Source organism: Pelophylax lessonae (genome assembly GCF_965119305.1).
Source record: "Pelophylax lessonae genome assembly, chromosome: 6".
Taxonomy (NCBI): domain Eukaryota; kingdom Metazoa; phylum Chordata; class Amphibia; order Anura; family Ranidae; genus Pelophylax; species Pelophylax lessonae.
This window is the reverse complement of record NC_138773.1, coordinates 206319094-206341808: the sequence shown is the minus strand read 5'-3', so window position 1 is coordinate 206341808 and position 22715 is coordinate 206319094. Positions and strand designations below refer to the sequence as shown.

Sequence of the window (22715 nt, the reverse complement as noted above, 5' to 3'; positions counted from 1 at the left end):
ATTCCTGGTGGATTATAATATTATATAGTGACTGGTATATTGATAATTATTTTGGAGATTTTTGTGTAGGGTTTTTCAATGTAGAAATAGGAAGAGATAGCCTGGCAGCCACACACCTCACCTGGTCTGAGTGGTTAGCAGGTAATAGCAGCCTCAACTTGATTCATCTGGGCCATGCCCCAACATAATCATAGAGGTTCTTCACTTGGGCCGGGAAAAGTGTGCTATTTCTTCCTATTTTTCCAGCATGCTTTGGGTCTGGATGGACCTCTCCTCATCCTGCACGCTTACTAGCCAGCAGCATCCAACTCATTGGACTTTGACAGCCAGAGCAGGGACCCTTAAGCATTTATCATGTTTTTCAATATGTTTAATTTGTTAGTTATATTTGTGAGGTGGTATGCAATTGTATACGGTCATGTAAGCTATTTTCCATTTTTTCATACCATTTCTGTGGTGTGGATATTTGTTTTAGGGCTCTTTCACACACTGAGTCCTTTGGACGGACTCCGTTTTTCTCAGTGGGGGATCCATCCGCCGATCCCCCACTGAGCAGGAGGATGACAGCTGTGTCTCCTCGCTGTGTGCAGCAACACAGCTGTCAGTTCCCCATGCATCTCTATGGGGGAAATCGGATGGGAACGGACCATCGGTCCGCTGGACGGATGGAAAATAGGGTTTCCATCCGTCCACATTTGACGGATTGGATCGGATCGGATGTCAGCGGACATGTCTCCGCTGACATCAGATGCCCCATAGAGATGCATGGGGTGACCGTTCAGATCCGCCAAAAAAACTGACAGGTGGATCTGAACGGTCCGCCTGTGTGAAAGGGGCCTTAAGGGGTACTTTGTAGATATGAAACCCTGTCAGCATATGTGAAGATGTAAATTTTATTTAGGAAGAAAGAAACTGTCTTTTTAACAATGATTTTAAAACTGTCCTAGATGGTCAAGAGACTGCCAATCAATTTCTGATTACTGTATTTATCAGCGTATAACACGCACCTTAATTTTATAAGGGAAGTTTTAGGGGAAAAAAAAAAAAACTTACATTTTAATAAAAAACTTTGAAGCAAAATACTGGGCAGTGCCCATCAATGCAGCCCTATCAGTGCCCATCTGCAGTCTACTATTGCCCATCATTGCAGCCTGATCTGTGCCCATATGCAGCCTTGCCATTGCCCATGATTGCAGCCTGATCTGTGCACATATGCAGCCTTGCCATTGCCCATCATTGCAGCCTGATCTGTGGCGGATTACACAGAGGGATCTCCTGTTTACTCAGCGCTCGCAGTTCCACACAGTCCTGCCTCCTTGGCTGGCTCTTAAGATAGACAGAACACTGGTCCAATGCCAGGACATGCAATGTCTATCCTAAGAGCCGGTCCGGGAGGCGGGACTGTGTGTGATTGCACACAGGAGTCCCATCCCCTTCCCCACCTCTTCAATTTACTGAACAATTTTTATTCATTAAGAAAATGTAACAATTTACATACCTGAACTTTAGTTTTAATATTTTTTTCCAGTTTTAAATGACAAACAGCAAGGTTCTGCTATTATGTTAGGATAGTCATATCAAGCCCCTGGGAAGTGGCCTCTGAATGGACATTTTACTGCTTTCAACAACTGTGTCCATCTCGAAGTAATAACCTTTAACTTTAACAGGGGTTTTAATATCCTCTCAGCACATGATTCTATACATTCACAATCGTGTTTCTCTTTTAAGAGGCTTGAACAGAAAAATGTGGGATTGAAGTGTCTTCCCTTGAAAAAAATTATTCGTTTTTCATGGCCTTAAAAGAAAAGGTTTGGAAGGCTGAGAGTCGGTTCACACTGGGGCGACACGACTCGCCCCAAAATAGTACAGGACCCTTTTTCTAAGTCGGAGCGACTTGTGTCGCTCCTATTAGAACGGGTCCCGTAGCGGTCAATGGACCGCGAGGGAGCGCGACTTGTCAGGCTGACAAGTCGCCTGACAAGTCGCGCTAATGTGAACTGAGTCTAAGTGTACATATCCTTTCCTCTTTCTTTTATTTCTTTTATTTTTATTTATTTATTTTTTGTAAACTAAAGCCTCATATACACAATGAAAATATCGGGTGAATGATTGTGTTTTTTTTTTTTTTTTGCATGCTAGTTTTATATAGAAAATAAAGAGGTTACTCAACTTACGAAACTTCTTGTACGACAGAATACAACTTTGGAAGAGATGTAATGTGTTGTATTGTATTGTAATGTATTATTTCACTTCCGAGCATGCCTGGCTCTTTTTTCGAACGAAAACTGAATTGTTTAAAAGAAAATCGCATGATCTGGTATCGTACAAGAAAAATTTGCGTGTTTGTTCCTTCGGATATTTTCAGATGAACTGTCATGATGGGCTCTCGAAAGCCGCGTACTAACGATTAGATTATGGTATGATCGATTAAGCCAAAAACAAGCTCATAAAGACTAGATTTTTTTACTGTCTGAAATTCCCCAGAACTGTTAAATTATTTATTCTGTGTTTGTTTACTAAATCTTTCATTTTTCTCAGTTGATAATTTATTGTCTATACAAATAGTACATATTTTGTGAGAAATAATATTAATATTGTGAAGTTTCTTGACTGATCATTCTTCCATAATGTAGGCTCTTAAATATGATTGCAGCTGGTACTTTTACTTGCATAGAGTGATATATTTTTTTTTTTTTTATGAGTTTGTCAAGCAACCAGGTTAATTTTTTTGGAGAGTAGGGTTAAGCATTTGGCACCCAGAGGGAGATAATGAGCAAAAATGTAGGTGTATAGTCACAACAAATTGCAGCGCTCTCCTTCAATAAAGTGTATTCAAATTATAGTGCATACATAAATATCTGAAAACAGTGTAAAAATTATATATATGTATAATAATATATATTATATATGTTATATATATATTACATAAATATATTATAATATATATATTTTATAATATTTATTATACATAGATGATTTTTACACTGTTTTCAGAAATGTATTTATGCAACATAATTTGAATGCACTTAAGGAGAGCGCTGAACTTTTTTGTGACTATAAATATTTATTGCATTTTTTACAGGTGGTTGGATGCATAGTGGTGCTACCTACTTCCTATAGTATATAAAGTTGAGTAATAGGTGGTTAATACACAGGGATACCGCGGACATTTCTTTCACATTTATATATATTAAAAATTTAGGTGTGACAGCATTGCAACAGTGGAGGAGCTTGAAACTTGAGCAGATACACTTTGTACATGGTAACATGAAACAATCCTTGTACCCACAAAATATGCCTAAATTGCTGTGCCAGGAGTGCATCAGACATGTGTAATATGGCATAAAAAGTGTGGGGTTAGGAATATACAATGGTTAATTATTAGAACCATCCAGTCTCAATTAAATGAATGGCAGTCATACTGTATACTTCAATAGGTACATTGCAGTGGTTATCAACCTTACTAGGACCTGGTAGGGCCTAGGAATTTTCTTCCAAAAACCTTCTTTGCCCCAACAGTAAGGACCTATTTACTTTACTGCAGTGCTTTAATGCAGATTATGATGATGTGTGTTTAGTTACGGCATCCCAGTCAAAATACAATAAAGTATGGGAAAACAATATACGTATTCCTATACTTTTATTTTATGAATGTCACTTTTTTTTTAGCCTGCTATGTAGGTCTGATGATCGACCATGCAGTCATGTAAACATTATATGACTTTTTAGATCAATATGTATGCAGGTGCCACCAGGTGACTCTGTCCCAGAAGAGTGTGAGTTAACAGAAAATATTGTAATCAGGTGCTAGGTCCCTTTTAGCTAGAGCACTCCTGTAGTGATGTCATGGGTGAGTTGGTGCCCATATTTAAACCAGATTGGGAGGAGGCTCAGTGCAATTGGGGCATGGGAGCCAGATACCTCACCAGTGTGCCGATATAGTCAGTTAAGTAGAGGCCCTGGACAAGGCTGGAGAACAAAGTGAGGAAGTCCTGCACTCAGAAGAGCCAACAGTATTCATCCTGTCTCTTATGGTGGTGGAGGAGTAGATTGCAGAACTCCTTTTAGGCCAGGCCAAGTGTTACATAGTTAGTCAGGTTGAAAAAGTAGTCCATCTAGTTCAACCTATAAAAGTAAAAAAAAAAATTATATATATATATATATATATTGTAAAGATCCAGGAGATTAAACTGAAATGATGCATGCGATTTAAAGAAGTAGTGCCAGACCAGACTGCAGCATTAAGGGCATGACATCCCGCTTTTGTTTAAAGGAATAGAAAGTAGAAAAAAAAAAAAACAACAGCAATTTCCCTCACAAGGGGGTTCCACCATTACTGTATTAAACCTGTTAGTTCAGCTTCCTGGCTTACTCACTTTCACGCAGCCGCTTCAGGCCTCACGCCTAGGCCTTAGGTCTGCTCCTCAGACCAACACAAGTACCCCTTTGGTCAAGCTCCCTTGTAGCTTACTTAGCTTCGTGATGTGCTGTTGCACACTACCTCTGCCTCCTGCAGACATGTACGTTCCAACTGCCACCTGCAGACTCTCTCTGTCTATCTCTCTGAGATGGTGGGAGCCATCCTGACTCCCATCCACAGACCTCCTGTCTGTAGGGTGGAGTCCTCCTGACTCCTGGGCCAGACCTCCTGTCTGCCCGGGTGCAGCTGTCTCCAACTGGGAGCCCTCCTGACTCCCATACACAGACCTCTTGTCTGTAGGTTGGAGTCCCCCAAATTTGCTTGAGGAAATGTAAAAAAAATACAAAACTTAATTAAATATCAATAAACATGTTAAATGTTAAAGGCATTGCTGCTAGGAGTGACGTACAATAGTTACAGCATATACATGGGAACATAACCTCAAACAACAAATGTAACTACAGGAGCATCCAATGCATTTAGAATAGTGCGGTATTGCGTATCTACTTTAGGGATGCTTAAGTAGGATAAAGGTAAATGTTCTACAAAATAAACATTAAGGTAAGTATCTCTAATAAAAGGATAACCATAACATAATATCATAAAAAATATAATGATAATGACTAACACGCTGTGTATGTTAGTGTGCAAAGCCGCAGGAAAAATATATATACAATATACAATACAATACAATATATATACAATCCCATATACGCAATCCTTTACCCACAGTGATCCAGAGGCAACCTGATATTCCCTGGATCACCTTTACCTAGAAATTTTAGTATCCAGTTATAATATGTACATTTAGGAAATAATCCAGTCCCTTTTTAAAGCAATCTACTGAGCTGCCCAGAACCAGCTCTTGAGGGAGTCTATTCCACATTTTCACAGCTCTTACTGTGAAGAAACCTTTCCGTATTTGGAGATGAAATTGCTTTTCCCTCCAGATGTAAAGAGTGCCCCGTTGTCCTCTGTGATGACCATAAAGTGAATAAGTCAACATCAAGTTCACTAAAAGAGCAGCTTATGTATTTGTACATCTTGATCATATCCCCCCCCCCCCCCTGTAATTTCCTCTTCTTAAGAGAAAATAAATCCTGTTGTAACATTTTGCAAATAAGTAATTTTTCTTCATCATTGATGTGTGCCGATAAGAATGCACTGATGGCCACTGGAGAGGCTGCACTGATGTGCACTGATGAAGCTGCACTGATGGGCACTGGAGAGGCTGCACTGATGGGCACTGATGAGACTGCACTGATGGGAACTGGAAGCTGCATTGATGAGGCAGCATTAATGGGCACTGATGAGGCAACACTGATGGGCTTTGATAAGCTGCACTGCATTAATGGGAGAGGCTGCACTGATGTGCACTGATGAAGCTGCACTGATGGGCACTGGAGAGGCTGCACTGATGGGCACTGATGAGACTGCACTGATGGGAACTGGAAGCTGCATTGATGAGGCAGCATTAATGGGCACTGATGAGGCAACACTGATGGGCTTTGATAAGCTGCACTGCATTAATGGGCACTGATGGACACCGATGGACACCAATGAGGAGGCACTAATGAGGCTGCACTGATGAGGCGGCACTGATAGGCAGCACTGGTTAGAACTGATAGGCGGCACTAATAAGCACTGATAGGTGGCACTGATGAACACTGATGGGGTTGCGCTGATAATCAGGGCACTGATGATCAGTACCCTGATTATCAGTGTACATGTGCCCTGTGACAGCACATGAGGAATAGAATACTGATAACTGGCAAGTTTGATTACATGTGATCAGCTGTGATTGGACACGATCTACCTGATACCCATTCACATGGGGGGCTTTGTAAAGGAAGTTTCCAGATAAGTTCCTCACCCACAGACCCCAACAACCACAGCCCAGGGTTGTCAGGAAGAGGCTCTTGTCCCCATCAACATGAGGACAAGATGCTTTAGGGTGGGGTGGCAGAGCCCCCCCCCACCCCAAAGCACCCACCCACTCATGTTGAGGGCATGTGTCCTGGCATGGTTCACTTGTCCCCTCCCCTTTCCTGGCCTGCTGGGTTGCATGCTCAGATAAGGTTCTGGTATGGATTTTGGGGGGGGGGGGGCATGCTTTTTTTCTTTATTTATTTTTTCAATATCCGGGTGTACGGCAATTATAACCGCGAGTCATTTTAATTGGGATTTGACTCATTTTTTTTTCTTTAGAAATGTCATTTCTGTTGTAGCCTGTTTTATGCATGCTACAGATGTGCCACTTTAGGGGACCTCCCAGGGACTATATTTAAAGGAATTTTTATTGTTGTACTTTAGGCATCATTAAAATCACTGCTCCTAAAAAAACAATTGTTTAAAATAAAAAATGTTTTTATTGATACATGTCCCCAAGGGCAGTTCCCAGACCCCCATACCCCTTTTATGGCCAATTAGTTGCATATAAACCTTCAAAATGGGTACTTTTGATTTTTGGAGTACATTCTCTCGTGGAGAAAGCAAGCCAGTAGGGATGTTCAAAGTATCTGCTTGTTGCTGGAAAAAGTTTTACTGATGAAGTTTGAAAACCATAGTACATAAAATCTTTCATCACTATTGTTCATAAAAAAATTAAAAACTTCCCCTTCTAGATGTGGATATTGTGGTTATCACAAGAGCCAGTTGGTAAAGGTGTACAGAAAGAGTGGGAGGATCGGCTTTTCTTGGATGTATTTAAGTCCTACCGTTATCAGGATTGCCTTTTTCCCCAGAGGGGAACTGCTGGTTTTGACCTGCTAGTAATACAAGGGTCGGAACGGGAGGTGAGCGGCCATATTTTTTCGCTGGAGGAAAGCACAAGCACTTTATTTTGGAAGAAGTTCACCATCACCAACACTTTTATATTGCACTGTTTTGCACATTTTGCACATTATTGACTTTTTACCAGCCACTTGTAGATATATATATTTTTAGTAAGTTTTTTACTTGATTTATTATTGATCATTTATTTAACCTCTGTTGAGGTTATACTTATTATTTATGCACTAATAGATCATTATTTATGCACCTATAGATTGTTTCCTTTTTTTGTCGCAGCACTGTTTTTTCTGTGGAGTTTGGATATCTACTAATACGTTTCAGGTGTCTCAGTATCTTTATCCGTTTGGCTGAGGAATACAAGGAATACATTCCAGGAGACTACACGCATAGATCATGGGATAATGGGAGCAATAGTACGACTTCATATGGCTGAAAATAGACAATCAGGAAAGGCATGGGCTCACATAGCAGAGGCCAAGCGAATAGGTTACACACAAAATGTAATAGTCGGCAATCACTGAAGGGAAAGAAGATAAAAACCAGGAAGGAAAGCAGAACAACAAAATGAAAACAGCATACAAGTGACTTCATTTTTTTCTGCATGTGACTTCCACCAACTTCCACAGTGCAACCATGAGCCTGTACGCAGGGGCAGAATGAAAACCAGGGATCCAGTGAGGAAGTATAAAGATAGATCAGTAACACATTTCTATTTCCCCCAGAGTGGGAACAGGCTCAAGATGTAGTGTTTACAGGAATGCAATCAAAAACAAGTAGGAACCTATCGCGTAAAACAAAATACCATACCAACACAGTACAAAAAGGCGCAGCATGGGATTCTCAGCACCTGCAACACAATGTAACCAACATCCGAAGTAAAACCTAAGCATAATAAGCATAGACAGATGACTCAGTTTGTACTGTCCTGAGGAATTAGCATTGCATGGTTTTTTAGGGGAGTCCTTCCTGCAATGCTCCCTGGGACCAAATAAGCTTTTATCTGAGTTGGTGGTGGTGCCTAGCTGGTGCTGAGAACGCAAATGGAGGAAGAGTTAATCTTCCGCAGGGGTTTGAAAAGTGAGTTGTAATGGCAAATGAAGCATAGCTGGATAGGCCAGTGCAAATCTTATGCCTTTTTTAAAGAGCATAGAACCAGCAGCTTGGAACTCTTTATATTTCCAAGATACTTCCGCTCAGAAATCCACAAAAATCAGGAGTTTATGACCATCCAGTTGAACAGATCCCCCTTTTCTGAAACACTGCAATATACCTAGCCTATCTGCATAATTCAAATACCTTATGATCACTGGTCAGGGTGACTTACGATTTTTTGAGGAAACACCCAGATGATGCACCCTTTCTGCCACACATTTGTCAGATAGTCCCAGGGCTTCTGGGATACGAGTAGTGCAGATGTCCAGGAGAGATCCTACCTTATAAGTTTCTGGAAAACCAAGACAGCGGTTCGCTACAGACAGGAGAAGAGTGCCAGTGGTAGGAGAGCTGCTTCAGGAGTTTAGAATGTGGTAATTCCATAGGCTGTTTCAAAGCCGCTGCGCCTGTCTTCCTTCACATATGGCGCTGGAACAACAAGTTTGAAGCCATCTTTTAAACATGTAAAAAACATGAAAAAAAAGTCCTTTATTTAAAAAAAATCCCACAATGTAAATCCAACATCAATAACATTTTCTAGTGATGTACAGAAGATTCACGCCAATCACAATGACCCATCCTGATTATAATCCAACGCGCCCAACAATTTTTACCCATGGCTACTCCGGTCACAGATTACAGATCCCTGACTGGTTTCTGTACCTAAACAAGCTAGAGGCGTTTCTTGATATGATCATGACCATATCTCGTCAACAATGTCACCCATAATCCCCACCTGGCTTGTTTACAGAGGCTGACAGAAATCTGTCATGTCATTTATCAGCAGTAGTTTTACAGCCACTAAATGACAAACCTGTTAAAAAATACTTGGATCAAAGAATCCCTGTAGGGGGTTACAAAATCAGTATTAGTAAACTTTTAAACAAACATCAACCAAGGGTTTGAGTGGACAAACATGGACCAGGTTGTTCACACATTAACCGAACTGTGGGCAGGCTAGGTTAGGGTCAAACTTCTGTTTACCTAGAACCAAAGCTCATCCCTATCTCTTGTCAAGACATATCTGACTGTTGTCTTTACTGATGGGAAAAACTTTCTGTATGCTTCTGGCATTCAGAGTCCACTTGATGAAGACTGCTTTGATTGTCATACTTGGGAGGATTTTTTATTTTTTTTGGCAAGAAAGGGGGACTTTCTCTATATACCACAATGCTCTAGTGTGCCTTAATGATCCACAATGGATGTGAATTTTAATTATATGTCCACTTTAACAGCCATGCTTATTATTGTAAATGTCCATGAGAAGGGAATAAAATAAGCTAATGATTTTAGCTAAAGAAGGGTTGATAAAGGAAAAAATACCAACTCCATAACATGAATAAGGGATCTCAACTTCCCCCTGTGTACCATCAATATAGATAATTATCAGCCAGTTTATGTTACAGCCACCAGATAATGTCAAAATGCTAATATCAAAAGAAATTTAAATCCAAATGCTTGTGAAAAATAGGACACATTTGGAAATATAGCAAACAGAATATAAAATATGTACAAGTGGTGTAAAAGTGGATGTTTTTTAAATATGTATGAACATTTTAAACGCAACTGTTTCTGGGTTAAATTCTTATCAAAAGTGTTCTGCTTCTAAGCTTTAATAGTGAAGGAGATTTCTAATTTCATTTATCCTACAGATGTTGGGAACTGAGTGCTGGAGAAATAAAATGGATCTACCAAGCACCAATATTAGCAGCAATTGGGGTAAGACGATATTCATTATAAAATGCATAAACTAATGTTTTACGATCGTGTAATTATTATTATAGAGTTATATTTTTCATAGCTTATGCTCTTATGCTCTTTTGCCACATGGCTCATAGTTCTTTTTAGATTTCTAAAGGTGCAACTAAAGCTACTGTACAGAGGTGAATTTAAAGGAAATTTGTCTTGGTAAAAATATAGAAATATTATTACGAACCTGTTTTGAAAAGAATACTCTTGACAGCTGTCACCCTTTTCCTTCATTCACTGCTTACTGAGTCACTGATCCAGAACAAGCATGTGCATCTAGTGTGCATCTAGTGTCCTGATGTGTAGAGTGACTCAACAAATAGTGAAGAAAGCTAAAAATTACTGCTATGGACCAAAACAAGCCAGTATTAACCAGTTCATGCATTAATCACAACTGTACAGGCTTGATGTGGATCTAGATACCGAAGTACAACTATTTACTTAGTATGGGTTTATTGTGTGACTTAAATTATACCTTTAATACCTTTTTTTTTATGGGACATAGAAAATTCCTTTTCTATAATTTTGACCTAACTTTTCAATCATTAAGTGCCGGTTCACACGCAATGTCAGACATCACATGTGATTCGCAGTACACTGCTCTGCAAATCACATGCAATGTCTGTGCATTGTGAATTCAGTCATACAATCTGTATGGCTGAATTCACAATGCACAGACATTTGCATTGCAGTGAATTTGCAGGGTTCCCTCATTGCATATGTGTGAACCGGCACTAAAGCCTTTGAAAAAAAAAAAAAAAAAAAACACAGAATGCATAATTATATTCCTGCCTAGATATATTTATTTTGCTATGGAAAGATTTAAACATATGTTAATAATCATCTCAGTATTATGATTCCAGTGATCTTTTTGGGTTACTGCTATCAAGTAGAATTTGTTTTGATTTGCATAAAGTAGGAAAGATCTAGAAACAATTTTACGGGCTTGTATACACCAGTAACCCTGGTTCAAACCAGCAACCATACTAAACAACCAGCCACAGTAACTTGGACATGGGGATAATATAAGGACATTTTTACAGCAAGAATTATTATTTTTTTTACAAAAGCAGCATTTTTCTTTGGTAAAAGATGATCTTTATACTAAATGTCACCACTGTTACTTTATATCTCCTTTAATCCCCAGCATAGCCCTGGGGTAAATATTTAAGAAGCTAGAGATTAATATCATTCCTATAGCCCAAGCTAAAGGCTGGCAGTGTAGCTTCACATAATTAGATTTTAAGTTCTTGCACCAATTATCTGCTGCAAATTATATTGACTTAGAACCTGAGAGGGTTAATCATATGCCAATTGCTATACTAAGACTCATTTGTATGCATAACTCTTAAACAGGCTTTTAAATCTTTCTCTGCTTATGATTAGGGTTGAGCGGACACCTAGATGTCCGTGTTCGACGGGTTCGGCCGAACTTTAAAAAAAAGTCCGGGTCCGTGTCCCGGACTTTTACCGAACTTTTCCCGGACACCGAACCCCATTGAAGTCAATGGGGACCCGAACTTTAAGGCACTAAAATGGCTCTAAAACACCAAAGGAAAGGGCTAGAGTGCTGCAAATGGCAGCAAAACGTAATTAAGAGCATGGCAAGTGCTCTGCAAACAAATGTGGATAGGGAAATAACTTAAAACAACAAAAAAAAACAGAAAAATAAAACAATGTTCTTCTTCATCTCTGAAGGACGAGGCCCATATGGAGTAGGAGGGAGGTTGAGGTGGTGGTGGATGTGGCGGTGACATAGGCGTGCGCACAGGGTGTGCTGGGTGTGCCTGGGCACACCCTAATCACCTAGGGCACATAGCATTGCCAGTGAGGAGATGGGAAAGATCTCCCTGGGACCTGCTCTGCTCTATTTCTCCTTGCCTACAGGTACATGGCCCCGATACATTACTCTCCCTGCTGGCAAACACATGCATGTGTATTTCAACTTTGGGGTGCACACCTTAATGCAATAGGCTGCGCACACCTATGGGCGGTGTAGGTGGAAGCGGCGGTGGAGGAGGACCAGGGCCGGATTAACAGCATCATGGGCTTGGTGCTGAGGATTTTGAAGGGCCTTAAGGGCCGTGCCTTGCCATGCACCCAGAGGAGGAAGGGTGCAGCCATGCATGCCTAATTCAACATGGGATGCTGTCTCTGAAGCCCATAAACACATCCATGCATCGCCAACTGTCCCTCCTTGTCCGGCCTTCACGCTGTGTGGGGAGGTTCTGAGGGTGCTGCCTGGGGAAGCGAGCATAGAAGCCAGACTTCTGTGTTTACAAGTGACAGAAGAGCGGTAACAGTGAATATGGCCAACCCGGGGCCTATATAAAAGGTAGGGGCCTGGAGCTGCAGCTCCAATAGCCCCTACATTAATCTGGCCCTGAGGAGGAGGACGAGGTAGCCAACACTGCTTCTTTTCAAAAATTTTAAATGAGGGTACACCCCAAAAGAGTGAGAAAGAGCAAAAATGGAACAATGGGTGGGTAAGGTCGGTATCCATTGCTATTCTGCATAAGGTACGGAAAAGTCCCGTGGGATCCATGCCTGGTTCATTTTAATGAACGTGAGCTTGTCCACATTGTCTCTGGACAGGCGGCTGCGCTTGTCTGTTATAACGCCCCCAGCCGTGCTAAATACCCGTTCAGATAATACACTGGCTGCAGGGCACGCCAGCACCTCCAAGGCGTAAAGGGCAAGCTCAGGCCATGTGCCCAATTTGGAGACCCAGAAGTTGAAGGGGGCAGACCCGTCATTCACTACATGTAGGCGTGTGCACACATACTGCTCCACCATGTTGGTAAAATGCTGCCTCCTGCTAAGACGTTCCATCTGAGCTGCTGGTGCTGCTGTTTGTTGTGGCGTGCTGACAAAGCTTTTCCACATTTCGGCCATGCTAACCCTGCCTTCTGAGGTGCTGGCGGTGCCCTGGTTGCGTTGGCGACCTCCTCCTCCTCCTCCTCTGCCTTGTGCTTCCACTGTGGCCCCGCTGTCAGATGGGAATGCCAGCAGCATGGCGTCTACCAGCGTGCGCTTGTACTCGCGCATCTTGCGATCGCGCTCCAGTGAGTGAATTAAGGACGGTACGTTGTCCTTGTAACGGGGATCCAGCAGCGTGGCCACCCAGTAATCAGCACAAGTTAGAATGTGGGCAACTCGGCGGTCGTTGTGGAGACACTGCAGCATGTAATCGCTCATGTGTGCCAGGCTGCCCAGAGGCAACGAAAGGCTGTCCTCTGTGGGAGGTGTATCGTCCGTGTCCTCTGTATCCCCCCAGCCACGCACCAGTGATGGCCATGAGCTGGCCTGGGTGCCACCCTGCTGTGAACATGGTTCCATCTCCTCCTCCAGCTCCTCCTCCTCCTCATCCTCCTCATCCTCCAGAACTGTGCCCCTGCTGGACAATTGCGTCCCTGGCGTTTGCGTGTGCAGGAACCCACCCTCGGAGCCCCTTGCGAATGACTGCCCTGAAAGCCTTGGAAATGTTACCTCTTCATCCTCCTCCTCCTCCTCATCCTGTGCCACATCCTCTTCCATCATCGCCCGAATTGTTTTTTCAAGGAGGCATAGAAGTGGGATAGTTAAGCTGAGAACGGCGTCATTGCCACTGGCCATGTTGGTGGAGTACTCAAAACAGCGCAACAAGGCACACAGGTCTCGCATGGAGGCCCAGTTAAATTAAATAGCGGAATAGAAAATATGATCCAAAAAAAGTGTATGTATATCACACGTACACAACCACACTGGGCCCCAATTACTATTGTTTGTACCCCTAAAAGGCTAGATGAGGAGTAGGGGGAGTATGGAACAGGCAGCACCCTCAAACCTTCAGAAGTATGAGATGAACCCCAACAACTTGGAAAGGTGGATCTCTCTCACACGTACCAACACAGACTATCCCCCAATTTAACTGATCCCCAAAGGTTTTTGATTAAATAGCGGAATAGAAAATATGATCCAAAAAAAGTGTATGTATATCACACGTACACAACCACACTAGGCCCCAATTACTATTGTTTGTACCCCTAAAAGGCTAGATGAGGAGTAGGGGGGGTATGGAACAGGCAGCACCCTCAAACCTTCAGAAGTATGAGATGAACCCCAACAACTTGGAAAGGTGGATCTCTCTCACACGTACCAACACAGACTATCCCCCAATTTAACTGATCCCCAAAGGTTTTTGATTAAATAGCGGAATAGAAAATATGATCCAAAAAAAGTGTATGTATATCACACGTACACAACCACACTAGGCCCCAATTACTATTGTTTGTACCCCTAAAAGGCTAGATGAGGAGTAGGGGGGGTATGGAACAGGCAGCACCCTCAAACCTTCAGAAGTATGAGATGAACCCCAACAACTTGGAAAGGTGGATCTCTCTCACACGTACCAACACAGACTATCCCCCAATTTAACTGATCCCCAAAGGTTTTTGATTAAATAGCGGAATAGAAAATATGATCCAAAAAAAGTGTATGTATATCACACGTACACAACCACACTAGGCCCCAATTACTATTGTTTGTACCCCTAAAAGGCTAGGAGTAGGGGGAGTATGGAACAGGCAGCACCCTCAAACCTTCAGAAGTATGAGATGAACCCCAACAACTTGGAAAGGTGGATCTCTCTCACACGTACCAACACAGACTATCCCCCAATTTAACTGATCCCCAAAGGTTTTTGATTAAATAGCGGAATAGAAAATATGATCCAAAAAAAGTGTATGTATATCACACGTACACAACCACACTAGGCCCCAATTACTATTGTTTGTACCCCTAAAAGGCTAGATGAGGAGTAGGGGGGTATGGAACAGGCAGCACCCTCAAATCTTCAGAAGTATGAGATGAACCCCAAAAACTTGGAAAGGTGGATCTCTCTCACACGTGCCAACACAGACTATCCCCCAATTTAACTGATCCCCAAAGGTTTTTGATTAAATAGCGGAATAGAAAATATGATCCAAAAAAAGTGTATGTATATCACACGTACACAACCACACTAGGCCCCAATTACTATTGTTTGTACCCCTAAAAGGCTAGATGAGGAGTAGGGGGGGGTATGGAACAGGCAGCACCCTCAAACCTTCAGAAGTATGAGATGAACCCCAACAACTTGGAAAGGTGGATCTCTCTCACACGTACCAACACAGACTATCCCCCAATTTAACTGATCCCCAAAGGTTTTTGATTAAATAGCGGAATAGAAAATATGATCCAAAAAAAGTGTATGTATATCACACGTACACAACCACACTAGGCCCCAATTACTATTGTTTGTACCCCTAAAAGGCTAGATGAGGAGTAGGGGGGGTATGGAACAGGCAGCACCCTCAAACCTTCAGAAGTATGAGATGAACCCCAACAACTTGGAAAGGTGGATCTCTCTCACACGTACCAACACAGACTATCCCCCAATTTAACTGATCCCCAAAGGTTTTTGATTAAATAGCGGAATAGAAAATATGATCCAAAAAAAGTGTATGTATATCACACGTACACAACCACACTAGGCCCCAATTACTATTGTTTGTACCCCTAAAAGGCTAGATGAGGAGTAGGGGGGTATGGAACAGGCAGCACCCTCAAATCTTCAGAAGTATGAGATGAACCCCAAAAACTTGGAAAGGTGGATCTCTCTCACACGTGCCAACACAGACTATCCCCCAATTTAACTGATCCCCAAAGGTTTTTGATTAAATAGCGGAATAGAAAATATGATCCAAAAAAAGTGTATGTATATCACACGTACACAACCACACTAGGCCCCAATTACTATTGTTTGTACCCCTAAAAGGCTAGATGAGGAGTAGGGGGGGGTATGGAACAGGCAGCACCCTCAAACCTTCAGAAGTATGAGATGAACCCCAACAACTTGGAAAGGTGGATCTCTCTCACACGTACCAACACAGACTATCCCCCAATTTAACTGATCCCCAAAGGTTTTTGATTAAATAGCGGAATAGAAAATATGATCCAAAAAAAGTGTATGTATATCACACGTACACAACCACACTAGGCCCCAATTACTATTGTTTGTACCCCTAAAAGGCTAGATGAGGAGTAGGGGGGGTATGGAACAGGCAGCACCCTCAAACCTTCAGAAGTATGAGATGAACCCCAACAACTTGGAAAGGTGGATCTCTCTCACACGTACCAACACAGACTATCCCCCAATTTAACTGATCCCCAAAGGTTTTTGATTAAATAGCGGAATAGAAAATATGATCCAAAAAAAGTGTATGTATATCACACGTACACAACCACACTAGGCCCCAATTACTATTGTTTGTACCCCTAAAAGGCTAGGAGTAGGGGGAGTATGGAACAGGCAGCACCCTCAAACCTTCAGAAGTATGAGATGAACCCCAACAACTTGGAAAGGTGGATCTCTCTCACACGTACCAACACAGACTATCCCCCGATTTAACTGATCCCCAAAGGTTTTTGATTAAATAGCGGAATAGAAAATATGATCCAAAAAAAGTGTATGTATATCACACGTACACAACCACACTAGGCCCCAATTACTATTGTTTGTACCCCTAAAAGGCTAGATGAGGAGTAGGGGGAGTATGGAACAGGCAGCACCCTCAAATCTTCAGAAGTATGAGATTGTGTTCACTGTACCCCACAAAGATTGAGTTCACTGCACCCCACAATGATTGTGTTCACTGCACCCCACAAAGATTGTGTTCACTGCACCTCACAAAGATTGTGTTCACTGTACCCCCCAAAGATTGTGTTCACTGCACCCCACAAAGATTCTGTTCACTGTACCCCACAAAGATTGTGTTCACTGCACCCTAAAAGGATGTTGTTCACTGCACCCCACAAAGATTGTGTTCACTGCACCCTAAAAGGATGTTGTTCACTGCACCCCAAAAAGATTGTGTTCACTGTACCCCCCCAAAGATTGTGTTCACTGCACCCCACAAAGATTGTGTTCACTGCACCCCAAAAAGATTGTGTTCACTGTACCCCCCAAAGATTGTGTTCACTGCACCCCAAAAAGATTGTGTTCACTGTACCCCCCAAAGATTGTGTTCACTGCACCCCACAAAGATTCTGTTCACTGTACCCCACAAAGATTGTGTTCACTGCACCCCAAAAAGATTGTGTTCACTGTACCCCCCCAAAGATTGTGTTCACTGCACCCCACAAAGATTCTGTTCACTGCACCCCACAAAGGATTTTGTTCACTGCACCCCAAAAAGATTGTGTTCACTGCACCCCAAAAAGGATTTTGATCACTGCACCCCAAAAAGGATGTTGTTCACTGCACCCCAAAAATGATTTTGTTCACTCCACCCCAAAAAGATTGTGTTCACTGCACCCCACAAAGATTGTGTTCACTGCACCCCAAAAAGATTGTGTTCACTGTACCCCCCAAAGATTGTGTTCACTGCACCCCACAAAGATTCTGTTCACTGTACCCCACAAAGATTGTGTTCACTGCACCCCAAAAAGATTGTGTTCACTGCACCCCAAAAAGGATGTTGTTCACTGCACCCCAAAAAGGATGTTGTTCACTCCACCCCAAAAAGATTGTGTTCACTGCACCCCACAAAGATTGTGTTCACTGCACCCCAAAAATGATTTTGTTCACTGCACCCCAAAAAGGATTTTGTTCACTGCACCCCAAAAAGGATGTTGTTCACTCCACCCCAAAAAGATTGTGTTCACTGCACCCCAAAAAGATTGTGTTCACTGCACCCCACAAAGGATTTTGTTCACTGCACCCCAAAAAGATTGTGTTCACTGCACCCCAAAAAGGATGTTGTTCACTGCACCCCAAAAAGGATTTTGTTCACTGCACCCCAAAAAGATTGTGTTCACTGCACCCCACAAAGGATTTTGTTCACTGCACCCCACAAAGATTGTGTTCACTGCACACCAAAAAGGATTGTGTTCACTGCACCCCAAAAAGATTTTGTTCACTGCACCCCAAAAAGATTGTGTTCACTGCAGCCCAAAAAGATTGTGTTCACTGCAGCCCAAAAAGATTGTGTTCACTGCAGCCCAAAAAGATTGTGTTCACTGCAGCTCACACACAGAAAAATGGATGTGGATCACTGACACCTGCCTATCTCCAATCCCACACCACACAGCAATATCGATTGTAGTTTGTAGAACACAGTTTCCCTAAAATTCAGCAGACTCTGTCCCTAACAGGATTGAGAAGAGATCGTAGATCAGGATTGAGTGCAGATTCACCCCAGCCCCCACACAGCAATATCGATTGTAGTTTGTAGAAGACACTGACCCTATAATTCAGCAGACTCTATCCCTAAAATGCCTACAACTCGCCCTGCCTAAACACTCCGACCTGTCCCTCAATTCTATCCGGACACAAATGGTTTTTTCCTGCCTATCTTTCCCTAATCAGCAGCCAGCACATTGATGTGTGCTCTGTCCCTTAGCTAAGCAGCAGAATGACGCTGCTGCGGCGGCTGCCTCGAACTTATAAAGACTTGGTCACATGCTTCAGACGGCCAATCACAGCTACTAAGACATTTGCAGGCATGGCTGGGATGGCTTAAGGCACACCAGTTAAACGATTGTTGATTGGCTGTTGAAAGCCCGCCATGAAAAGAGCGCCAAAGCATGCAAAACCCGGAAATAAAACGACCGAACACGGATTTTTACCCGAACATACAGTAAAGTGTCCGTGTCCGTGTTCGGGTAAAAAAAATCCAATTATTCGGTACGAACACGAATAATACAGTCCGTGTTCGCTCAACACTACTTATGATACAATTACTAATGCTTTTATATTTTCATTGTGGTCACTTTGCATAAAAGCATTGAAAATTAATGTAATGTTTTGATTATTAAAAAATAACATTATTTTGTGCTGTAAGCTTGTTTTTGTGGCCTTTTCGAACTCTGTTTTATGGCATTTTTTATATAATGAAGTAGCCTGTGTAATTTATGAAATATGGGAATTTACGGAATTCATAAAACACATAGGTGTTTAAAACATTAAAGCTTCTCTTTAACAAAAGCGATATGACTTTGGCTGTTTATAAATTTTATTATGGGTGAATTGTCTTCAAAATAAAAAAAAGAACATTTTGGCTTTAGATACACTCATATCTAGCCATGAAAGCCACAATTTAAACTGTAAGACCAGGTCAGAATTTGTTTTATACAAAATAATTATTACAAAATAATACAAAATAATTATTTTGTATATATAAAATAATGACTTGGCCCTTGCTAAGGGCTTACTGCTCTTCCTCTGTGCCATTCAAAAAAAAGAGGCAATAGTGTACTAAGAGTACCTTGCCCCCATCACCACCGCCATTTGAGCAGAAGTCCATTGGCCAATCGCTGCGTCATCAGCTGTCAATGGGTTTCTCCACTGACAGCTAAAAAAAAAAGTGGCGATTAAAAAAAAAACAAATAATAAAGTGCAAAAATGACATTTCTAAAGAAAAAAAAAAAAACTAGTCAAATCCCATTGGAAATGATTCATGGTTCTAATAAAAAAATGTAAGGAAAAAACAGTGTAGGGTCTCTCCCCCCCCCCCCAGTACATACCAGGCACGAAGGACCTGGTATAGACTGGGGGGGGGACCCTACGCTGTTTTTTTCATACATTTTTTATAAGCCAGGTGTCGGCAGTTGTAACTGCAAGTCATTTTAACTGGGATTTGACATTTTTGCTGTAGCAAGGCCTATACATGCTATAGAGGCATCACTTTACAGGCACATTAAGAGGACCCCCCCCCCCCCCCAGACACTATATTTGAAGACATTTTTCATTTTTTATTGTTGCACTTTAGGCATCATTAAAATAACTGCTCCTGAAAAAACTATTGGTTTTTTTTACAATTTTTTTTTATTATTGATACATGTCCCCCAGGGCAGTACCCAAACCCACATACCACTTTTATGGACAATTAATTGCATATAAGCCCTCAAAATGGGCACTTCAATTTTTCCTGTTCAGCCCCCATAGACTTCAATGGGGTTTGCCGTTCGGGTTAGAACATTTCCCCTGTTCGGGAGTTCTGCTGGGGGGTGTTCGGCCTATCTTTAGCTCTCCCCAGCAAATTTTCCCGCTGGTTTAAAAGCTTTTTTTCACAGTTGTCCAAGTGCCATAAGACAGCTACAATGTGTACATTTATCTGGAAAATTGCTGGATTAAAGCAAAACGTGTGACAAAAAAACGTGCAAAGCTCACCACCCCTAAATGTGGGGGCTCTTCTTTTGCTGTATTTGTCACACATAGGGCAGCTTATTTAAGTGAATGGGCTGCCCTATACCATAGCTCCCAACTGTCCCTGATTTTGAGGGACTGTCCCTCATTAAGGACAAAGTCCCTCTGTCCCTCTTTCTTCTTAATTTGTCCCTCATTTTGGTCTGATCTATATAGTTGTATATAAAATGCACTACTTATCTATCAAAAAGTGTTTCCCAGTGCTAAACCTTCCATCCAATTTCTAAATTGCTGCATTTGTAAATTCCAATATAAAGGAAAAGTAATGGTAAAAAAGCACTAATTGTGGGTGGGTGGGTGGGTGTAATCAATCATTTGTTTTGTGCAATTCTCCTTTGAAGGGGGCATGGCAGGGGGTGTGTCCAATGCCTACATACTTTTGCTAATAGCTGTCCCTCTTTCTCATCTCAGAAAGTTGGGAGGTATGCTATACTGAGAAAAAAGGGGCAAAGAAATTCTAAAACATGTGATAGGGCTCATGTACTGTACAGCTGGAATTAGAGTGTTTGAAGTAAAAAATTATAATAAGGTACCAACATCCCGGTTGAATATCAATACTGGGTAGGAGAAGAAGCCTACCAGAAAAATGGGTGGGGGCTCAAGGTGTCTGAACCACCATCCAAAGAAAATGAATGGAAAACAGGGGGGGGGGGCAAAAAGGGGAAAGAGGAAGGAAAACAAAGGGGGGGAGGGAGAAAGGGAGGGAAAAAGGTGTGAAAAGAAAGTTGTGAAGGAGAGGGCTGGTGGGATTTTAAGGGTACCGTAAGCAAAAAAGTAATAACAAAAATAAAATAAAATTATTTATTTAAACATGTTAAAACCAAATATGGGAAGACACATACAGTACATAGTGAAATGCATGAAATCCATTACAGAGGTACATAAAGTAGGCAATCAATGTTTTATAACTCATCCGATGTACAAGACCTTCGAGGTATTAAAGTGGTTAAAAAAAACGCCAAACTGCTCCTAAACTTCAGTTTAGCAGCTTTAGGGCTCTTTCACACAGACGTTCCGTATGTCCGTAAATCACCCCATCCGTTTGCAGGTGATATACGGACATAAATGAATATCTATGAATGTCTATGGGATTGCGGATGTCAGCGGATGACCATCCGCTGACATCTGATTTTCGTCCTTTCAGTTCTGTTCCGTTTTTTTAGAACGGAACAGAACCCTATTTTTGTTCCGTTTAAAAAACGTAACGGATGCAAAATCGGATGTCAGCGGTGTCATCTGCTGACATCCGCAATGCCCATAGACATACATTATGTCCGTATATCATCCGCAAACGGATGGGATGATATGCAGACATAAGGGAGCGGATGACACAAGTGTCATCTGTGTCCGTGAAAAAAAAAAAAAGTGCAGGAGCGGATCTCAATACGGTCCGCTCCGTGTGAAAGAGCCCTTAGTGTACATGAGGCCTTAGCGTAAGCAGGTACAAAAATGTAATATATTGCACATTACCAATCTGTAAATGTGGTAGCTGCATTATTTTATTTTTTTACATCTCTGGACGTGCAATGCTCAAATAGAGAGCCACCGCAGCATGGCCAATCAGGAGGGAGGAGGCAGGGAAGCCAGAAAGGATGCGTCCCTGCTGAAAGATGGAATACAAATGTCAGGAAACACAGCAGGCAGGGCATCACAGGGATCTAGATAGCAGACAAAATCACAAGCCCAGAACTCCGAGCTTGTGATGCTCAAAGAAGAAGAATGAGACAGCAGCACAGCCAATCAAAAGGGAGGAGGCAGGGCAGCCTTGGTCAAACATTGCCTAGCAGTCGAGATGCTGCCAGAAGGTGGCATTGCTGGCCAATCAGGGCAGGGGGCGCATCCAGCTGGGATGAAAAAGTGGATGCTGACTGCATAGGAGTGTGACTCATGCTTTGAGTGGCAGTAGGAAGAGAGGAGCGCACACACCCACCTCTCTTAAATAAATTGTAAAGCTTTTTTTTTCCATTAAAATAACAAGCATATTATACTTACCTGCTCTGTGAAATGGTTTTGCATAGAGTCGCCCTGATCCTCCTTTTTTTGTTTCCCTCACTACTGCTCTTGGCTCCTCCCTCCCCATGAGTGCCCCCAAAGCAAGCCACTTGTTATGAAGGCACTTGTTCATGCTCATTCCTGAACCCCGCTCTGTGTGCCCTCTGTTCTCTTATCACTGGCTGTGATTGACAGCAGCCGATGGCTACCACTGTTGCATCTGAGCCAATGAGGAGAGACAGTCAAAAGAGTACAGCTCTCGTGCACATCGCTGGATTGAGATCAGGCTCAGATATGTATCTAAGGGGGGGGGGGGGGGGGGAGGCTTTCTTTTTTTACCTTACTGCATAGAATGAAGTAAGATAAAAATCCTTCTGCCTT

The 22715-nt window shown here is 42.1% G+C and overlaps 1 protein-coding gene across 1 annotated transcript in view; it reads left to right on the top strand.

Annotated features, from left to right (window-relative positions):
- Nucleotides 1-22715, top strand: part of PTH2R (parathyroid hormone 2 receptor) — a 473569-nt gene that overhangs the window by 377529 nt on the left and 73325 nt on the right. The window contains exon 9 of the mRNA XM_082261344.1: nt 10018-10084. Within this exon, the coding sequence (XP_082117470.1) occupies nt 10018-10084 (67 nt within the window). The remainder of the gene's footprint in view (nt 1-10017; nt 10085-22715) is intronic.